At 44.0% G+C, this 18,926-nt stretch overlaps 1 protein-coding gene across 6 annotated transcripts in view; it reads left to right on the plus strand.

The window, feature by feature from the left end:
- The first annotated feature begins 3,435 nt into the window (after window positions 1-3,435).
- Window positions 3,436-18,926, plus strand: part of KDM2A (lysine demethylase 2A) — a 105,720-nt gene continuing 90,229 nt past the window's right edge. Inside the window, exons 1-3 of one of the 6 annotated variants that reach the window (XM_057725712.1) lie at window positions 4,410-4,425; window positions 5,639-5,762; window positions 11,812-11,834. Coding sequence is in view for 3 of the 6 variants with exons in the window: in XM_057725708.1 (XP_057581691.1) it covers window positions 5,721-5,762 (42 nt within the window). In the remaining 3 variants the exon portion in view is untranslated. Of the gene's footprint in view, window positions 3,519-3,625; window positions 4,426-5,637; window positions 5,763-11,811; window positions 11,835-18,926 lie in introns of those variants that run through there. The other 5 variants (XM_057725708.1, XM_057725714.1, XM_057725707.1 and 2 more) reach the window with 5 other exon arrangements.

The following is an 18,926-nucleotide window of genomic DNA, read 5'->3' on the forward strand; positions in this document are numbered from 1 at the left end:
CATCTTTACTTAAAACTTTCCTCGAAACTGGTGGTCAGAAACACAGTAAATGCTCATAACCATGGCTATTATGTGCCAGATACTGGGCTTTACGACATGATTCACTTCATCCTGAGAGTCAAGTATTTCTCCTACTGTATAGTTGAAAAACCCAGGCTTTGAGTAGTTTATTAGCACTGACTAGCTGGTAGCCAGCAGAGTAGATCTTCAGTCTTTGATGCCAAAGCTTTTTAATTACTGGCTATGCTACCTCCCAGGGGCTCTTCAAAACCAATTTTTCTATTTTGGTTTAGACCTGCACTGTTTGGGACATCCCTACTTCCTCCTTAACATTTAGGGAGTGCAGAGAGATTGGAAATAGCTTAACCTAGTTGACTACACTACAGGGTTCTCTTTTCACTCACTCAAGTCACTCCAAGGAAGTGGGTGATCTGAATTTTGACTCTCAGCTTTGTTGGGTCTTAGCTTTGCTCAAGAAAGCAGAGATTTGTTAATATCTTATTAAGGGACCAGCTTGTTCCAGTCAGGAATTCTCTTCTCAATGCTTCTAGAAGGAATTTTTCTTTCCTTCTTTCCATCTACTACTCTCCCCCTCTGCCTGCAGCTGCATTTGAAGTCATATAGTTGTTCATAGCTCGAGCGGCCTTCTTGGGGAATCCCCAAGCTCTGTTCTCCTTGAAAATGGCTCTTTTAGGACAAAGCAGTGAGCCTCATGATATGCCCTTGCCAACCAGAGCCATTGTGATTGTGGGGGGAATCACTAGCCATCTGCCTATCTCTTATTTCACCCTGCACATCTGCTTTGGAATATTAACAAAGCCCGCCTGCCTGCGGAGAACCCATTGTGTATATCTGTTTAAACATCATCCCCCCCCACCCCAATGCAGACTAGTTAACAAATGGTTTTCAACTGGAAAAGAGCTGGCTGCAATCTGACAAACCTTTACTAGCAAACCTGTTCAAAGTAAGTATTACTATTATTGTTCTTGGAGCCTTCTTAGGTTTCCTGCCAGCATACCCACACAAGTTAAACCTGTAGGAGGCATCTTTAATCTGAAGATGAGCAGCCCAGTCCATTGACGGTTAACTACTTTAAGGGGTCCTGGATCTTAAGAAAAAGGGCAAGACCAAGTGGAGCTTCTGCTAGAGACCTCCTCTCTCTTTTTGCCCCAAGTGTCTCATGGATTTATAGGGATGAGTGGGAAGGAAATAAAGCCATTTATTTTGCAAATCGCAATAAGGCCAGACACTCACTCAATCTGACAATGGCAAAAGTCCTTCTCTCCTTCTTAAAGACAAAACAAACAAGCCGCTGCCTTTTTCTATACCTGCAGAGAGCCAGATGCCTATGGGATTGCATCTGGTAATGCCAGTGTTAACAACTGCTGCCTTTTAAATATGTTTTACTATAGTCTGAAAGACTTGGGCTTTAGCCCTGATAATTTTGGGTGAAGCTCTTCATTCGCTCTGAAAATCTACAAAGTCTGGTATTAGAATAAAGAATATTTCCCAGCGGACTGTAATGCAAGAGGGTGATACCATATTAACAAACCTTTTGTCGTTGTTTGTGAGATGTTGCGGTCTGGTGTGGCAAGGCACTAAACTCCTCCGTGTTAGAGTAGTCATGTAAGCTGTTTAACCTTTCTGTACTTCAAGTGTCTATCTCTGAAATACGTGTGATGCTACCGGGCACTTTAGCTTGACCCCTAAGGATGTTGTCAGACAAAGCTTAGGAAGTCTGTAAAGCTCCCCAACTTTGCATGCAGGAAAACCTCATGTGCTAATAAATAACAGTACCTTGGGTTTACATACTGCCTTTACCCTAGAATCCACACCTTCACAGAAAGAGAAGATATCATTATTTCAATTATTGTCTTTCTCTAACGTCTTCCTAAAAGAGTTGGAGATTGTTTATGGAAGTTACATGATTCACTCTACCCCTTTCCTCTCTCCTCCATCCTGGAATCCCAGGAATCAAGAGTTTAAAGGGTAGGAAACCAAGGCAGGGAGAAAAAAGATCTGTGTGACACCTCTCAGCAAGACGGTAGCGAAGCCAACACAGCTGACCCGGGTGCGTAACGCCCAAGCCACGGCCCTCTACGGGATTTATAATTTAAACGGGCCTCAAAGCACGAGATTGGCTGGGGAAATGCCCTGATCGCGGTTGGGCTGCTCGCATGGCGTTGCTCAGATACCTCTGGCCGGGCTCCGTCGACGTCCCCAGCCCGCTAGCCCGTCGGGCAGCTGTCGAGCCGCGGGAGCCCGTTCGTGGGCAGGGCTGGCGCGGCTCGGCGGCCGCTGCCCCGTCGCTGACCCTCGCGCGAAGCTGCGCGCACCGAGAGAAGACATCTTCCCGGCCGGGCCTCCCGCGCCCGCCGCGGCCCGGGGCGGCGGGGTCGGCCGGGGTGGGGGTGGGGGTGCTGGGGACGGCTCGCGCACCCCTCCGTGGGGGGCGCCCCGACTTGCCGGGGGCGGGGTCACGTCCCACCCGGGCCGCCGGGGGCACGGGCGCTGCGGAAGCCCGAGCGTGGCCGAGGAGCGGGGGCTTCCAGGGCCAACTCCCCAGGCGCCTCGGGCCCGCGGTGGGCGCGCCGGCCGCTACCGCCCCCGGGCCGTCGCGGCGACCACTCCCGCGCCTGGTACCTGTGGACGCCCTTGTCAAGCGCCCGGAGCTCCCCGGGGGGAGTCGAGCCCAGGACAGACATGCTACTCCCGTTTCCTGCCCCTTCGGAGCGGCGAGGAGTGGGTGAGGCGGGGCCGGGCTGCTGCACCGAGCAGCCCCCCCAAGCCGAGGGCGGACGGGCCCCGCGGTGGGGGCGCCAGGGCCTGCCCGGGGATGGCGGGCAGACCGGCCTCGGCCCAGCGGCGGGCGCGCGAGAGGAGGGCAGCCGGCGGGAAGGCGGCCCTTCCCTGCGCCCCCTCACCCTGGGCAGTCTGGCCGGCCGGGCCCAGCGGCCTGACCCCGGGAGACCCTGGTTTGAGGCGGGCAACGGCTGCCCTCGCCCAGGCCGCCCGGCTCTCAGGCTGTGTGACTGTGACGGGCTGACTGGGGCATAGGGCGGTTGAAGGGGGACGGGGCGCTTCTCCCCACTGCTTGGGGGGGTGTTGTGCTTTGTGGGGGGTCGGGGGGTCACCACCCTCCCAGGAGAGGTGGGGGAGGGCCGCCGGCGCAGCTGGCCGGCGGGGGGCGGGGTCACAGAGCCGAAGTGTGTGTTCGAGCGAGGGCGTGTGGGGGGCAGGGCGCGCGGGGGGCAGGGCGCGCGCGGAGGAGGATCCGTAGCCTGCGCGCAGGCGCGAGCAGCGGGCTGGGCCCGAGTCCTGGAAGAAGGCCGACGGGGAGCGGGGGCGGTGGGCCGGCGGGAGGGCGGGCAGGCTGACGCGAGGGGGGGCGGGGAGCCGCGTCGGCGTCGCGGGGCGCGGGCGATTCGAGGCCGACGCATCCGCGCGTGCGCGCGCCGGCAAAGTGTCCGCGTTAGAGGGGAGTGACGCGTGCGCGTTCACGTGCACCCCGGAGAGCGGTAAGAAGCGAAGAGAGGCTCGAAAGGGGGTGGGGGGTGGAGAGGAGAGCCGAAGGAGGGGTAGGGAGGCGGCGCCTGCGCAGTGCACCGCGGAGGAGCTGTGTGTATGTGAGAGTCTGACGGGTTCAAAATGGCGGCGGCTGCTTCAGCGGCTCCTCCTGTGTGAGGGAAACAACACCCCTCCCCGGCAGCGGCGGTGGCGGCGGCGGCTGCGGCTCTCAGAGCACCTTCCTAGCGGCTGGGCCTGTCGCCGCTCTGTCTATCCCGGGCAGGGGGCGCTCCGGGAGGAGGGGCAGCGCCAGGGGGCCCATCCCCCGGAATCCCTCCTCTGCGACTGGGGAGTAGCCGGGGGCTCGTCCCGCAGCTCGGAGCCCGGGCTGAGGGGGAGACGCGAGGGGAGCCGGGGCCCCCAGCCCGGCGCGCCGCGCCGCTCCCGCCCTCTCCGCCCCCCGGGGCCGGGGCCCGCGTTCCGGGGGGCCGGGGCGGCGCGGGCAGCCTCGGGTCGGCCGGTCTCAGCTGATCGGCCGTCGCTCCCGGGCTCCGGAGACGGCCGAGCGGCTGCTCGCCTAGGGCACGGCGAAGAGGGCGCTCCCCGCGGCCGGGGCTGGCCCGGGGCTCGGGCTCGGGCTGCTGACCGCTGGCCCGGGGGAGGCGGGGGCGCCCCGGGCTCGGCGCCGAGGGGTCGCGCTCCCCTCTCCTGACGCCTCCGACTCCCGGTCTCCAAAGCCAGAAGAGGAGGTTTGATTCAGCAACTGTTTCCTCTCTTTTCCGGGTCGCTCTGACCCTCTGGATACTGGGTTGATCCACGGAAAAAACCTGAAGACGACGTTTGGGATTTAATTTTTCCTCTCTGTGTTTGGAATCTTTTACTTCTCACTTGGACAAGAACTCACGAGCAAAATCCCCGGTGAGATTCCCCCTCCTATCGCCCCCCCACCCTTGGAAGTTTTGGTTCGCTGTGTTATCTAAAGACTTAATGTAAAGTTTCTATTTCTTTTTCCGATGGCTGAACGGACCATTGAAACGCCTTTCCCTGGGGGATCCCGGCGAGATTTGCCATTTTTCCTCTCCGGCCCTGGCTGCTCTTAAGCCCGGGCAGTCCTCGCCCAGGGGGTGCAAACACGGTTTCCCTCCCGACTTGGGGCAAGGGATTCCTCCAGAAGGGCTTTGCCACGAACTGCTCTTGCAAACTGTGTCATCAGGTCCAATGGTCTCGTAGCAGTTTTGAAAGGATGCTATTAACGTGGCCATAATGTAGTTACAAAAAGAAAAAAAAAAAATCTGCATTCTCTATGGAAGCCATTATTCCTGAGAATATTTAGAAAAAAGAAAAACCTTTCTTGGTCTTAGGGATCGACCGTCCCGCAAACCGGTCTTTAATGTTTGGAAAAGATGAATTTTACGTATATCTTTAGATAAAATCCTTTATTACTTTAAACAGAAAGGTCTGATAAATTTTTGTTTCCGATTTTCAACTCTCTTGAATGTATTTCGGAGTTGTACACATTTTGTGTTGGGGTGGAGGGTTGGTTTGGGAATGAAAAAATCCGGGGAGTCTAGGAAGGAAGGCGACGATTGTATACGGATTCACTAGAGGTGTATGGGAAATTGTTTTGGAGTCTTTATTTAAATTCTGATTTCTTGTTCTCTTTTTATATAGTCTGTCCTTTTCTTTAGTATCTAATTACGTGTGAGAGAGAACTAATTTGGTTAGGATCTGGATTAATTCAGCGCCTGCTTCACCTGGTCAGCTCTCTAAGAGAGAAAAGTCCTAACCTCCCCCCCGCCCCCCCCCCCTTTTTTTTTTTGCCAATGCTGCCATGAAGGAAAGCCTTGCGTATTGTAATCCTTTGGGGAGAAACAAGTGGTATAGCCCGTCTGTAAGGAACTGAAACCAACATCTTCTTTTGCCTATAGGCCTCAGACAGTTGTAATGTGATTAATGTTGATCTTGACATGGAACCACTTGCCCCAGAGCTGAGAGGTCCCAAACTGATGAAGAGGAACCAGATTTCTCAGGAAGCCTTTAACTTACACGTATCCTAAATACTTCATTCCCAGAAAAGAAAGCTTGAGTTCGAGGATGAGTTCTCATCTCTACTCATATCATTATTCTTTAGTGTTGCAATCTGGTTCCTAAGGAGGAAGAGGAAGGCAGCCCTGGAGTGGTTTCTTTCTGTAATTTCAACAGAAGAGTGAGAAATGGAACCCGAAGAAGAAAGGATTCGTTACAGCCAGAGATTGGTTAGTATTTTCTTGTCTTTTTTTTTTTTTTTCTTTTTTCTTTTTCAGTTTTGAAGCAGAATAACTATTTTGTTTCCATTTGTGAACATACTGTGATTAAAACTTTTCAGGTGGCTTTCTCTGCACTTGAGGAGAGAAGGTGTATTAATATCTCATTTGGATTTTAGGCCAAGTAGTTAGAGCCTTAATAGTCATCCTATTTGGAAATGGATTTATAGGTAGCCTTTAACTTCTGCTGAAACTGTTGTAAATCAAAGGATTTTGTGGATTACAGCGTGACAAGGATTCCTAATTTTGCAGTACTGACATTGTAATAAATCTAATTGAGTAAGTTAGATTACAATGTAAATTTTAGGGGCAGAACTGTTTGAAGAAGGATCATTCTGTATAATTTTTTTAGATTGTTGTGTACCAAGATTTGTGGCTTTAAGCTGGAGAGTAGAACTATGGATTTTTTTTTTTTTTTAACACAAATTAACACTCCTAGGGTTGGAGGGGATTGATTGAGAGAAGGTAGAATACTGGTTGCTGATAAAGTTCTATATTTTGGGAGGGATGTATGTGATATATCTTATAGAAATAAGTATTTAGTAATGATTTGGAGGGAATTAGCTTGTGTGTGCATATGAATACTTAGTCCTTTAGGCCCCGCTTTCCTCTGAAGTCTGAAGGTTTCCCTGCTGGAGTTTAAGAATTTGATTTTTGTTTTCCCTAGTCAAAGGGAGCTTTATTAATATTCTCACCGTATATTCATTTCAGAAATTTGAATTTATGTTTGTAGAGTGAGGAATGAGGAAAGCCACAGAATTTTATGTATTATGTAAATTTTGGTGAACTGAAAGACCTAGAAGATTGCTAAAGGAATTTATGCTCGTTTTATTTGGCTCTGCATTTTAGACTGAATTTGGAGGAAAAAAAGAGTCACTCTCTAATCCATTTTCTGATGATCTCCAAACTCTGAGAAAAGGCTGTTCTTCCCCCCTGCCCCATGCCTCCCGCATGGCACCCCCCCCCCACCCCCCTCAACGTGACTGTTGAAAAGGTGTGGTGTGTTTTGGCAAGTGTATCCAGTAGGCAATATGTTCTGGCAAGCTTTGTTTCAGAGATTTGCTTGTCTCCCAGTCTGTGTGTTGAGATTATAATTCTTTAACTTTTAGAAATAAACTATATCATTAGTGGAATTTTGGACATTTAGGATTTATTTTTGTTTTGACATTTCTTGAATTCAATTTTTGGCAGGGGTGGGGGGGAGAAAAGAAAGAACATCTTGCAAAACTTTTCTCAGTTAGTTACTGCTATATAGAATCCTTTTTTATCATGTCAAGCTGGTAGAATTGCTGAGCTGTTTCATAAATAATCTGAAAGATCTTGGGATCCAGTCTTTCAAAGCAAGTTTTCACATTTTTTAACAAGATAGGGAGGTAGTGGTAAGGAGAGCCAAGGAATTTGTGTTTTTTGTCATGGTAAGATTTTTTTTTAATCGTAAAATGATTGCTACCTGTTGCAGGCATTAACCTTTTCTTTATCTAGCATATTTTTCCTTTTGGTTTATGTGCTTTTGTAGCAGTGTTGTGTAAGAGGGTACAGCAAGTATTTGGGGAGAATCTTTCTTACTTAGAATTTTCGTTCATAATCTTGGAGTTTAGGGTGACCAATGTCTCTTTTCCTTTTTAAAATTACATCACAAAATTATATGCAAAGTGTAAATCCCTTCCATAACATAACGTTTGATATGAGAGTATATTGGTGACTTATTTGAATGGCCTACCAGATTTGTAATCTCTGTGGCAAGTGCTTATATTGCAGACTTTTCTGTTGATTAAGTTACATATTTGAGGAATTTTAAGACACATGAAGGCATAAAGGCTCATTTTTACAGTAGTTATAACACTGTGTCTCTTTAAAGTAGGTCAAAATATAGAATTTAGTTTTGCAATTACTGGCCATGGAACATGAGGTTTGAAGGAGACAAAACGACAGGTGTACTAATTTGGCTTGGTGATTAAACTTTGTGTGGTCTCCTACTATACGTTTGCCAGATTGAATTGAATCACCTAGTATATTGATTATAGTGTTATTGGCTATTACTTGTTTTATAGGACAAAACCTAAATGGTCATCCCTCTGTGACATACCTTCAAAATAGCCTCTTGGGAGAGAAAGTGTAGTACCAGTATTAACAGTCTGAGTCCAAACTGATTTTGGAACAAGAGTGACTTTTTATATTGAGGACCTTTTACCTATCTTAAAAAAAAAAAGTGGTATCCTTGCTTATAATAATATGTATTATTCATGATTGAATAGATCCTTTTTTTTTTTTTTTTTTGAATAGATCCTTTTTAATGCTTTTAACTGACATAGCTATTTCAAGTGTACAGACTGGATTTGGTGAGATAAATTTTGATGTTTATATCATCTTTGTCACAAGCCATTTTTAAAAAAAAATCAGAAATAGCTAGTTTTTAAAAATTGGCTTGTCTTTTTTCAAACTAGTATTTGTCTATTACACGTGGAAGAGAATTATACCTTTGAAGATGGTATGTATGTGTAGATTTGGGGCATAAGCTCCTCTGTGTGGAACTAGAACTTTTACTTATTTTGCAGTGTAGGAAGTACAAGGGAAGGTAAATGATGTTTTGACTTCTTAAACAAGCCACTGTTTTGTTTTTAATGAAAAGGTTAGTAGTTTTGTGTATAGATTCCTAGAAGAAAGCCAGACTAGAGCTCCATGGGAAGTTGACATATCTGGGAGGGATAGAAGCTTCAGTTTTGGTGATGGGTGGATGTTTGGTTGTTCTGAGGTAACGATGATTTATTTCCGTGTTTCTAGTAAGTTTAGATGTAGGACCTTACTGAGAAACATTGACAGGTACGGATTATGTAACTTTTTTTCCTTCATTTGGTTTCAGGAAGCCACAGTGTTGGAATAGTTTTGAATATTTGTCACAGCCATGTATATTTAAGTGTTCATTTATAGGGAATGTTCAACATAATATCTTACAGTTTTGTAATCTAAAATGTTAGTTAAATCCTTAGCAATTGTAGTTGACGATCTTTTAGGTTTTTGAAATCACACCAGTATTTATTATTGCATAGAAAATCAAGGGCAAAATAATGTGCATTTAAAGTAAATGCTTAGGGCTTCCTAGGTGGCGCAGTGCTTAAGAATCTGCCTGCCAGTGTAGGGGACACAGGTTTGATCCCTGCTCCAGGAAGATCCCACATGCCTCGGAGCAACTAAGCCCCTGCGCCACAACTATTGAGCCTGCGCTTTAGAGCCCATGATCCACAACTATTGAGCCCATGTGCTGCAACTACTGAAGCCCATGCACCTAGAGCCCATGCTCTGCAACAAGAGACGCCATGGCAATGAGGAGCCCACGCACCACAACAAAGAGTAGCCCCCACTCACTGCAAGTAAAAGAAAGCCTGCACACAGCAAAAAAAGACCCAACACAGCCAATAAAATAAATAAATAAAAATTTTAATAAAGTAAATGCTTAAGGTATAGGTACATTTAGTATGGAAAAAATTCACTAGCCCCTGCCAAAGGCAATTGTAGAAACAAATGAACCTCTAAATCAATGTAAAAGAAAGTGAAGACAATATACTTCAGGGTAAAAGAAGTGATATGACCTGAATATTTTTTTCTCTTGACTTCATCTAAGCCTGTCCTGTTATTCGAAGGGAGAGATGCTGATTTACTTGAGAATTCAGCTTGCTTGTCAATCTTGATGATGAGATTAAGAGATTTTCTAAAGGATGCTATTATACTATTGGATGCTCATTCCTGTTAATGTGCCTTACATATGATTCTCTCTGAAATAGCTAAATCATTTTTCTGTTGCAAGAAACGGAGGGCGCTGAGCCCTTATGGTATTTTCACCTTTCTTTGGGTTATCCTTAAAATTGTCTCCCCAGATTCAGGAACAATGAACAGATTATCCCTTTTACAAACAGTCCCACTTTGAATGTCCCCAATCTAAGGTCTTTCTGGCCAGGGACATGCCAGGCAAAATAAAAACCTAATTTTAAGCCATTTTTTCCATAGTTCGTTAACAATTTTAAAAAATTATAGATGGTCTAAATTGTTGACTTCACTTATTTATAATTGTTGCTTAGATTTAACTGTTAGTCTCTATTGGTGGAGTACATACATTGTTTGGGGTGTTGCAGTCTCCTTCCTGGTGATGTAGGAAAAGTTCATTGCCCATTTTTGGCATTCAAAATGCAGATGATGAGGGAGCTAATTCTTTATACTTATGCATCAGCCTTCCACAGTTACTTGTATTTTGGGGACCCAGAATGAGTGCTGCAAGCCCTGTTACTTTCTATTGTTCATTTTGCTGGGCACTAATCGCTACCATACTTAAGTTTGTGCATATCTCTCCATTAGAGTATGAGCTTGTTGAGAGTTGGGACTTTGTTTTGGTTTATGGTGTCTACTGGATGCTTTGAATAGTGCTTGATACATAGCAAGTGCTCAATAAGTAGCCTCAAAAAGAGAGAAGAAAGTACTCTCAGTCTGCAGTATAGAAGATGCTCCATAAGTATTTGTCGATACCATTGAAAGCTCTCATAAATTCTTTTTTTTAATTAATTAATTTATTGGCTTTGTTGGGTCTTTGTTGCTGCGCACGGGCTTTCTCTAATTGTGGCAAGCAGGGGCTACTCTTCATTGTGGTGCATGGGCTCCTCGTTGTGGTGGCTTCTCTTGATGCAGAGCATGGGCTTCAGTAGTTGCAGCATATGGGCTCAGTAGTTGTGGCACATGGGCTCAATAGTTGTGGCTCACGGGCTTAGTTGCTCTGCGGCATGTGGGATCTTCCTGGGTCAGGGATCGAACCCATGTCCCCTGCATTGGCAGGCGGCTTCTTAACCACAGCGCCACCTAGGAAGTCCAAATACTTTGCTGTGAGTTTTCTTGACTATTAGAAATAGATCACTAGAATGGAGGAGAGCTTGGTACACAGGGAAGAACGAAGTATTGGGTTCTGTAGTATACATAAGAACCAGAAGGCCTAAGCTATAACAAATAAAAACTTATGCTTAGTACACGTGTTCATGTATGCCACATGAACATTATAGTATTTAGGCCATTAGAACAAATAAGAAAATATTTAGTTAACTGTAAAAGCTCAGTCTGAATTTTAAGTTCTCCTACCTCAAATCCTGTCCTAAACCCTATGTTAAGGTTTTTGCTGACTTTAAGACGGTGTTAAAGTGGTGAAGTTGCAAGTGATGGTGTTTGTGTTACTCTCAAGTCTTGGGTTTTGACAGTTGAGTCAGGGAACAGATACATTTGCTGTGTACCTTGCACAGGGACATAACATTCTTATTCTATGTTTCTTTTTATCTTTCTTCTTGGGGAATGGACATCCTTAGGTTTTATTAATTTGCCCTCTGTCTCATTTTTGGAATAATACTGTGTTTTTGCATTGTGCTTTCACATCAACAGAGGTTAAAATTCAATAAACATTTATTATATATCAAGTACTAGGCTAGGTCCTTTCAAATACATTACCTTATTTAATCCTCAAGACAAACCCTGTAAGGTAGAGGGTATAGTTTTTGTGGGATTTTTTTGGTTTTTTGTTTTTTTTGTTTTTTAACTATGGAAATGGAGGCTTAGGGAGCTGTGGTTGACTTGAGCAGGATCACAGAGTTGATGAGTGGAACCAGACCTTGAACCCTATGTTTCTTCTTTCACACCTTATCATCTCTCTCGCACTGTATTTCATACAGAAAACAAATGATAGGTACCCCTGTGGTAGGAAGTTGTAAACTGAGTACTTTATCTTTTTTTTGAGGCTGCTTTTACAATTTCTTTCCTAACAGATACCTGCTTAACATCCTAAATGAGATAGCTACAAATTGACAGCCAGTGTTTGATCATGTTTTAAAAAATTGGCATGTTCTTTGTTTTATGTGAACTTTGAACTTATTGCACTTGATCTGTTAAAATAGCAATATTTGTGCAGTTTGTGAATATGTCAAGCCTTTTATTTATGCATGTCACTCATATCATTGTTTTCTGTTTTAAATTTTAGGTTCTTGGGGGTTTTCTCTATCTGTGAGTACTTGGTAAAAACTTAAAGCATAAAGATAAAAGGCAGCAGATAGTGACCAAACGAGTGGTTTTGGCAGATACAGTGGTGAAGGCCTCCTTCAGGTAGGTAGAGAGGAGGAGGGAAGAGGGTGGCCTCACAGGAGCTAAAGACAGCATGAGCTTCACTATGGAGTGGGAAGCCTGTAGGCTCCCAAACACTGTTTGGGAGGCAGTGTTGATAATGTAGGGAACAAATTTTAAACAATTATGAAAACCAGGTATGGAAAATAGCCATTAGAAGTTGCGGTTTGTTTTTAATTGAACACTGATTTGATCAAAGTGGTGATTTAGGAGTAGTATTTTTCTAGTTTCAAGTCAGGCAGGTGTCTAGAAGAATATTGAAGTAGATTACCTCTTGAGGTGGTAGGTACCTGAACTCTAGGGCAGTGGTTCTTGAAGTGCGGTCCCCTTACCAGAAAGGTAAACATTATCTGGGTATCTGGGAACTAGTTAGAAATGCATATTTTGGGGCCCTGCCTCATACTTGCTGGATTAGAAACTCTGGGTTTGGGGCCCAGCGATCTGTGTTTTAACAAGCCAGGTGATTCTGATGCATGCAGAAGTTCGAGAACTGCTGCTCTGAGAAGTAGATAGTAGAATTGGAAAGGAAGGGATAGAAGCAAGACACTTTGGCCGTGAAGGACAGACAAAACTTGGTGACTGATGGATAGCAGCATGTTATGATGGAAAAGAGTGCGTGATTGGGGATCATGAGCCCAGAGTCCTAGTACCAACTCTGTTAGCAGCTATAGTTTTGAACAAGAGAACTGACCTGTTATTGAGGGAGTTGTACTAAGTGATTTCCGAGGATTTTGGAGCAAAGACAAATGAATTAAGGTGGACTCTGGGATTAAGTCTGGATTATCAGGGAGATCAGAGGGAGGGATTTTTGAAAGAGGGAGAAGAGAATGTGGGTGGATGCTTTAGACATTTGGAACAGATTTGTTTAAAGCAGAGATTCTCAGCTGGGGGTGATTTTTGCCCCCTCAGGACATTTGGCAATATCTGGAGACATTTTTGATTGTCAGACTAGGGGAGTACTACTGGTATTTTAGTGAGTAGAGGCTAGGGATGCTGTTAAACATCCCATTAAACATTCCCCACAACAGAACCTGCTACAGAGCTCGTGCTCTGTGGTGACCTAGGATGGGTGGGGTAGGGGGTGGGTGGGAGAGAGGTCCAAGAGGGAGGGGATATATGTAAACATATAGCTGATTCATTTGGTTGTACGGCAGAAACTAACACAATATTGTAAAGCAACTATACCCCCAAAACAAAAAAACAAAAACAAAAAAAACATTCCCCACAACAAAGAATTATCCAGTGTTAATAGTGTGAGATTGAAAACTCTGATTTAAAGAGAGATATCCAATAAATGGGTTCTAGGTTTCCATCCTGATTATCTGCTGTTAATCTTAGAGTTTTAAGTCCAACACAAAACATCTGGAAAGCATCTCAGATCGTGTTTCCCAGGGCTTTGCCCAAATAAGCGTGAAGTGTTTTTTTGTTGTTGTTGAATTTTTGCAAAAGTAACTTCATGGTCAGGACAAATAGTTGCAGATTTCTTTATTATTGTGTTTAACTTATTCTAAGATCAACTAATTTGGGTAACCAAAGTAAGTACTCACTGTCTTGAGATCAATAATTAAGTTATAACAATAAATCTTCTTTTGATATTCTCTTTGGAGGATAGAAAAAATGAGATAAAAGCTGGGGTATTGATGTGAACAAATATTGAAATATTGTTGATTACCCTGTGGCTGAATAACCCATGGCCATTCCTGAGAAACAGCCTCACGAGCTGGTTGTGGCCCTCAGTGTGAATTTAAAGTAGCCCCAACCTTGATTTCTCTCTTTATATCCCTGGATCACAGAAGTTACCAAGTCTGTTGTGTCAGGGCAGTAATCTAGTCAACTCTTTCTTGTTTCTGACGGTAACTTCGAGAGAATGTAGATTCGTAAATATAGTGATTATTTTACAGTACTTTAATCAGTTCCAAAGTACTTCTCTGTTTTTTGTCTTTTGGTCATCTTATTCTTCTGATCATCACAGTTCTGGGGGTTTCTAGGACATGGGGATGGTGCTGCCATGTTGCACAATTCCAGAAGGTTCCATTCACATTTTTTAATCAATGTGAAAGATGCCCTTGGAGTTGGGCAGTGTACAAAAGAAAAAAAAACGTTTTTGGGTGGATAAGATAAAGGAAAAGTCACCTTGTGTATTTGAAACAGAGAGAAAAAAGTCCAGGCTGATGAATAATAGTACACATTAGTTGAGTCTATACTATGTGCTTGGTACTGGCATTTTACATATATTAACTAATTTAATTTTCAGCTACCCTTTGAGGTAGATTCTATGATTCCCATGTTCTGATTTGGAAACTGAGGCGTAGTACAGTTAAGTAACTTGTCCGGGGTTATTCAGCTAAGTAGAAGAAAGAGCCAGGATTTATAGTAAGCAGTCTCAGATATACTGCCTCTTCTTCAGCTTTGTTGGAGCACAGTTTGTAAATGTTTTGCTGTTGAATTTAGGGTGTTCCTCAAGTCATCTTTTTTCATTCAGGAGATTCATTCACTTGAATGTTTGCTGAGTGCTTACACTGTGTCAGGCACTTAACTTGGACCTTGCTTTTTTTTAGAACTTTCAAATAACTGTGGTTTCAGATAGTGCCGAATACTTTGAAGAAATTAAAAGAGGGATGAAATACTTGTAGGGTGGGAATCACTCCTTGAGCTTGGGTCATTGGTAAAGGCTCCCTGAGAAGATGGTGTTTGTAACTGAGACCTGAGTGAAGAGGAGCCAATCTTGTGAAGTTCAAGGCCTTGGGGGACTGGATCTGGGTCAGCAGAGCTCTAGGTTGAGGACCCAGCTAATGCAAAGCCCTGTGGTAGGAATGAGAAAATATTACAAGCACTTAAACCACGTCAGACATCATGCAGGGCACTTGGGATATGGATACAGTGATGAACAAGATAGGCATGGTCCCTCTGTCATCAAGATTACAGTCTGTTAGGGAAGAAATACTTATACTAGTAATGTTAATTATAGTTATGCAAAGGACTACAAAGATAAATATAGGGTGCAATGAAAGTGTATAATAGGGTGACTTAATCTAAACTTCAGTAGTGGGAAGAGGCATCAGAGAACACTTTTCCTGAAAAAGCCTTTAAAGCTCAGACCTGAAGTGTGAGTAAGAGGTAACCAGTCAAAAAGGAGAAGTGATTATCATATGCAAAACCTCTGAGGTTGGGAGGAATCTGACATGTTTGAGGAACCTACCAACCAAACAGAACCAAAAAGGACAGTTTAACTGGAGAGAAGTGAGTGGTGGAGACAGTTAAAATCTTGACAAGGTAATCAGGGGTCAGGTCAAGTAATGGCTTTATTCTGAAGGCAGTGGGAATGCAAAAGTTCAGCAGAGGAATGAATATAACATGCTTGGGCTAGTATCAACAGCTGCCGTGTAGAGAAAGGATCAGGGAGAGAGCAAGAATGGATTTTTGGTGAGAACAATTAGGAGGCCACTGCGGTTCAGGTAAGATAAGATGGTAGTATGGTTGAGAGTGCTGACAGTGGAATTATAGAGGTCTTCAGGAATATTTAGGAAATAGAATCAAAGGACTTTGGTTCATTGGTTGTGTGGAGGGTGAGGTTAAGGGGTACTTATGAGCATGACTCCCAAGTTTTTCTCATGTGAGTGGTTTGTGGTGTAGTCCTTTTATTGAGATACGGGACACACTGAAGGAAGAGCCGGTTTGGAGTTGGGTTTTTTGTGTGGTTTTTTTTTTTGTTTTTATTTTTGGCTGCGTCAGGTCTTAGTTGGGGCATGTGGGCTCTTCATTGAGGTGCGCAGGCTCCGAGACATGTGGGATTTTAATTCTCCCGACCAGGGATTGAACCCGTGTCCCCTGCATTGGAAGGTGGATTCTTAACCAACCACTGGACAACCAGGAAAGTCCCAGATTTGGAGATTGAGGGGAAAAGCATACATTCAGGGTTTTTTTTTTTTTTTAATCCATGTGTTTTTGTTTCTTTAAATTTTATTTATTTAATTTATTGGCTGCACTGGATCTTCCTTGCTGCGCGCGGGCTTTCTGTAGTTGCAGAAAGCGGGGGCTACTCTTCATTGCTGTGCGCTGGCTTTTCTCTGTTGTGGTGAGCAGGGAGCTACTCTTTGTTGTGGTGGGCGGGCTTCCCATTGTGGTGACTTCTCCTGTTGCAGAGCATGGGCTCTAGGCGTGAGGGCTTCAGTAGTTGCAGCCCGTGGGCTCAGCAGTTGTGGCGCACTGGCTTAGTTGCTCTGAGGCATGTGGGGTCTTCCCAGACCAGGGCTCCAACCCATGTCCTCTGCATTGGCAGGCAAATTCTTAACCACTACACCACAAGGGAAGTCCTGTACATTCAGTTTTGAGTATGTTTGGAAGGTCGAACGTGAAGTGCCTATGAGACGTCCTGGTAGAACTGTTGAGTAGGTAGCTGACTGTGGTTCTGGGCTTCAGCAAGCACTTATTGGCATATAGCTGGGTCTTATTGGCATATGTGTGGTAGTTGTAGTTGGGTAGACAGGGAGTGACTTATAAAGAGGGTAAGAAGGAGGGACCAGAGAGATATGAGGAAAATCAAGAGTAGTGGTGCCCTCGGGACTTCCCTGACAGTCCAGTGGTTAGGATTCCATGCTTCCAGTGCAGGGGATGCAGGTTCGATCCTTCGTGGGGTAACTAAGATTCCATGTGCTGTGTGGTGCAGCCAAAAGATTTAAAAAAAAAAGAGAGAGTAGTGGTGCCTTGGAAGCCAAGGGACTGTGGTACTTATATTTATCAGACACTGTTCTAACCTTTAGTGTATTTTTACTCATTTAATGCTTGTAACTCTATGAAGTAGTTGCTTTTATTATCTCTGTTTTATAAATCAGGAAAATGACACCAGAAGAGGCTATATAAGTTGCTCAAGACCACTGGGTAGTAACTGGAGAAGTTGGTTTTCAAACCCAGGTTTGTCTGGCTCCAGTTTGTATTCTTAAACACCACTTTAGACTGATAGTGTTTCAGAGAAGAGGGAGTGGTCAGCTCAGGTCGATGCTGCTGAGAGGCTGAGTATACTGAAGACTGAGCTTTCCATTGGATTTGGCAACATAGAGGTTATTGGTGACTGTAAACAGGAGTTTTGGTGGCGTTTGGGGGCAAAAGACATTCTTCAAAATAAATGTGAGATTAAACAGAGACAGTGAATGAAGAGAAGTTTGGCTGTGAAGAGAGAAGGGGAACAAGTCATTAGCTACAAGTGTAGGATCCAGAGAATGTTCTCTTGAATGTTTGTTTGTTTGCTGTGTTTTGAATTAAGATGGAAGGGACCACTGCATTTTTTAAAAGTCATTGGTGACATGGAACAGACACTGGACTTTGGTTGATGAAACTTGGCTTTGAATTTCAGCTTATAAACTGTGTAATCTTGAACAAGTTACTTAACCTTGATGAACTTTAATTTTTCATGTGTGGAATAATAAAAATAAAACTTACATTTTGGAAATAGCTTGGTAGTGCTTGGTTAACTTTAAAGGTTTTGCCACTGTAGGCACAAACTCCTTAGCCTGGTGTTCAGGCTTCTCTGCACACTTGTGATATCCTATCTCCTGTCCCTACCCTAGTTCTCATCCTCTAAAACCCATTTGCAGTATTGTTTTCCTAATCCTGTATATTGAAGGAAACCTCTTTTATTGAAGGAAACCTCTTTTCTGAATCCTCATAGTGTTTTCTCCCTATCTCTTGTGATATCTAACTGGATACAAGACAAAGTTTAATTATGTCTAGATTATATGCTTCTTAAAGACAAAGCGTGACTTCCCTGGCACACAGATAGCACAGTACTGTTTACATCACTGAGACCCTAACATTACAAGTTGCTTAATTTTGTCATGAAGACAAGGTAGAATGTAATAATTTATTCCGTTCTCTTGTTAAGTGCTAACAGTAATACTCTAATTATCAGGAGTGTGGTGGTCAGACTGAAAGAGAAGGGAGCCAAGGAACAAGAATTTGCGATGTCTGGTTGCCCCACTTGTTCTGGTCACTAGAAAAAGGTGGAACAGACTGGTTGTGTTCTTGAGACCATCCAGTTACCTTATCTCTTATACTGTGATCACTAGGGTACTTTCATAATTAGTTTGGTTCTTCTGTTCCTTGATGTGGAAAACGGGTTCCCTGGATAATGGGCATGAGTAGTCATAGTCAGTCTAGGCATTGTGAAGAAGTTAACTGACAATCCTTTTGTCTTGCAGAGTTGAGTACTAGCCTACCAAGATCTCTCCTCTGAACCTTAAAGGAGACAGAAATGTCCACTTACAGTAGTAGTATCTACACTCTTCTTATGTACAAAGGTTTGTACATGGTGTGTAGAATTCTATGGTACCATCCTTCATACCTTAGCTCAGACCCTTTTCTCCTGGGAGCATTTCTTTGACTAGGTCAGATCTTCCAGTTATAAGTTCTTATAGTATGGAATACCTCTTATGCATAGCACTTCTCAAAATTGCCACTTTATACTTACTTGGGTTATTATTTGATTGTCTGTTTCCCTTTTAGAGTATAAGCATCGTTAAAGGCTGCTACAGGGCCTTTTCTCACCATTTTATCCCCGTGCTCGGTACACGACCTGGTCCACAGTAGGTTCTTGATGGATTTTTTTTTCTGTGAATGTGCATATCTAAAACACTTTCCTTCCCACCCCATTCTGTCTTCTTGGGTAAGCTCTGCTATCCTCCAAGGCCCCCAGATGTTGTTCTCTTGAGTTCTGCTCAGTTACATTCCCATTTTTATGCATTTCTGCTGTGGGACTAGTCACTTTATGTTGTAATTATTTGACCACGAGTTTCTTTTCACCCAGCTAGAGTAGACTTTTCTAGTTTTACTGAGAAATAATTCACATACATCACTGTTTAAGTTTCAGGTGTACAGCATGATGATGTGGTTTACATATATTGTGAAATGATTACCACAGTGTTTCAGCTAACATCCATCTTCTCATATAGATACAATAAAAAGAAGAGAAGGGGACTTCCT

This window comes from Hippopotamus amphibius, chromosome 3 (assembly GCF_030028045.1).
Source record: "Hippopotamus amphibius kiboko isolate mHipAmp2 chromosome 3, mHipAmp2.hap2, whole genome shotgun sequence".
Taxonomy (NCBI): Eukaryota; Metazoa; Chordata; class Mammalia; order Artiodactyla; family Hippopotamidae; genus Hippopotamus; species Hippopotamus amphibius.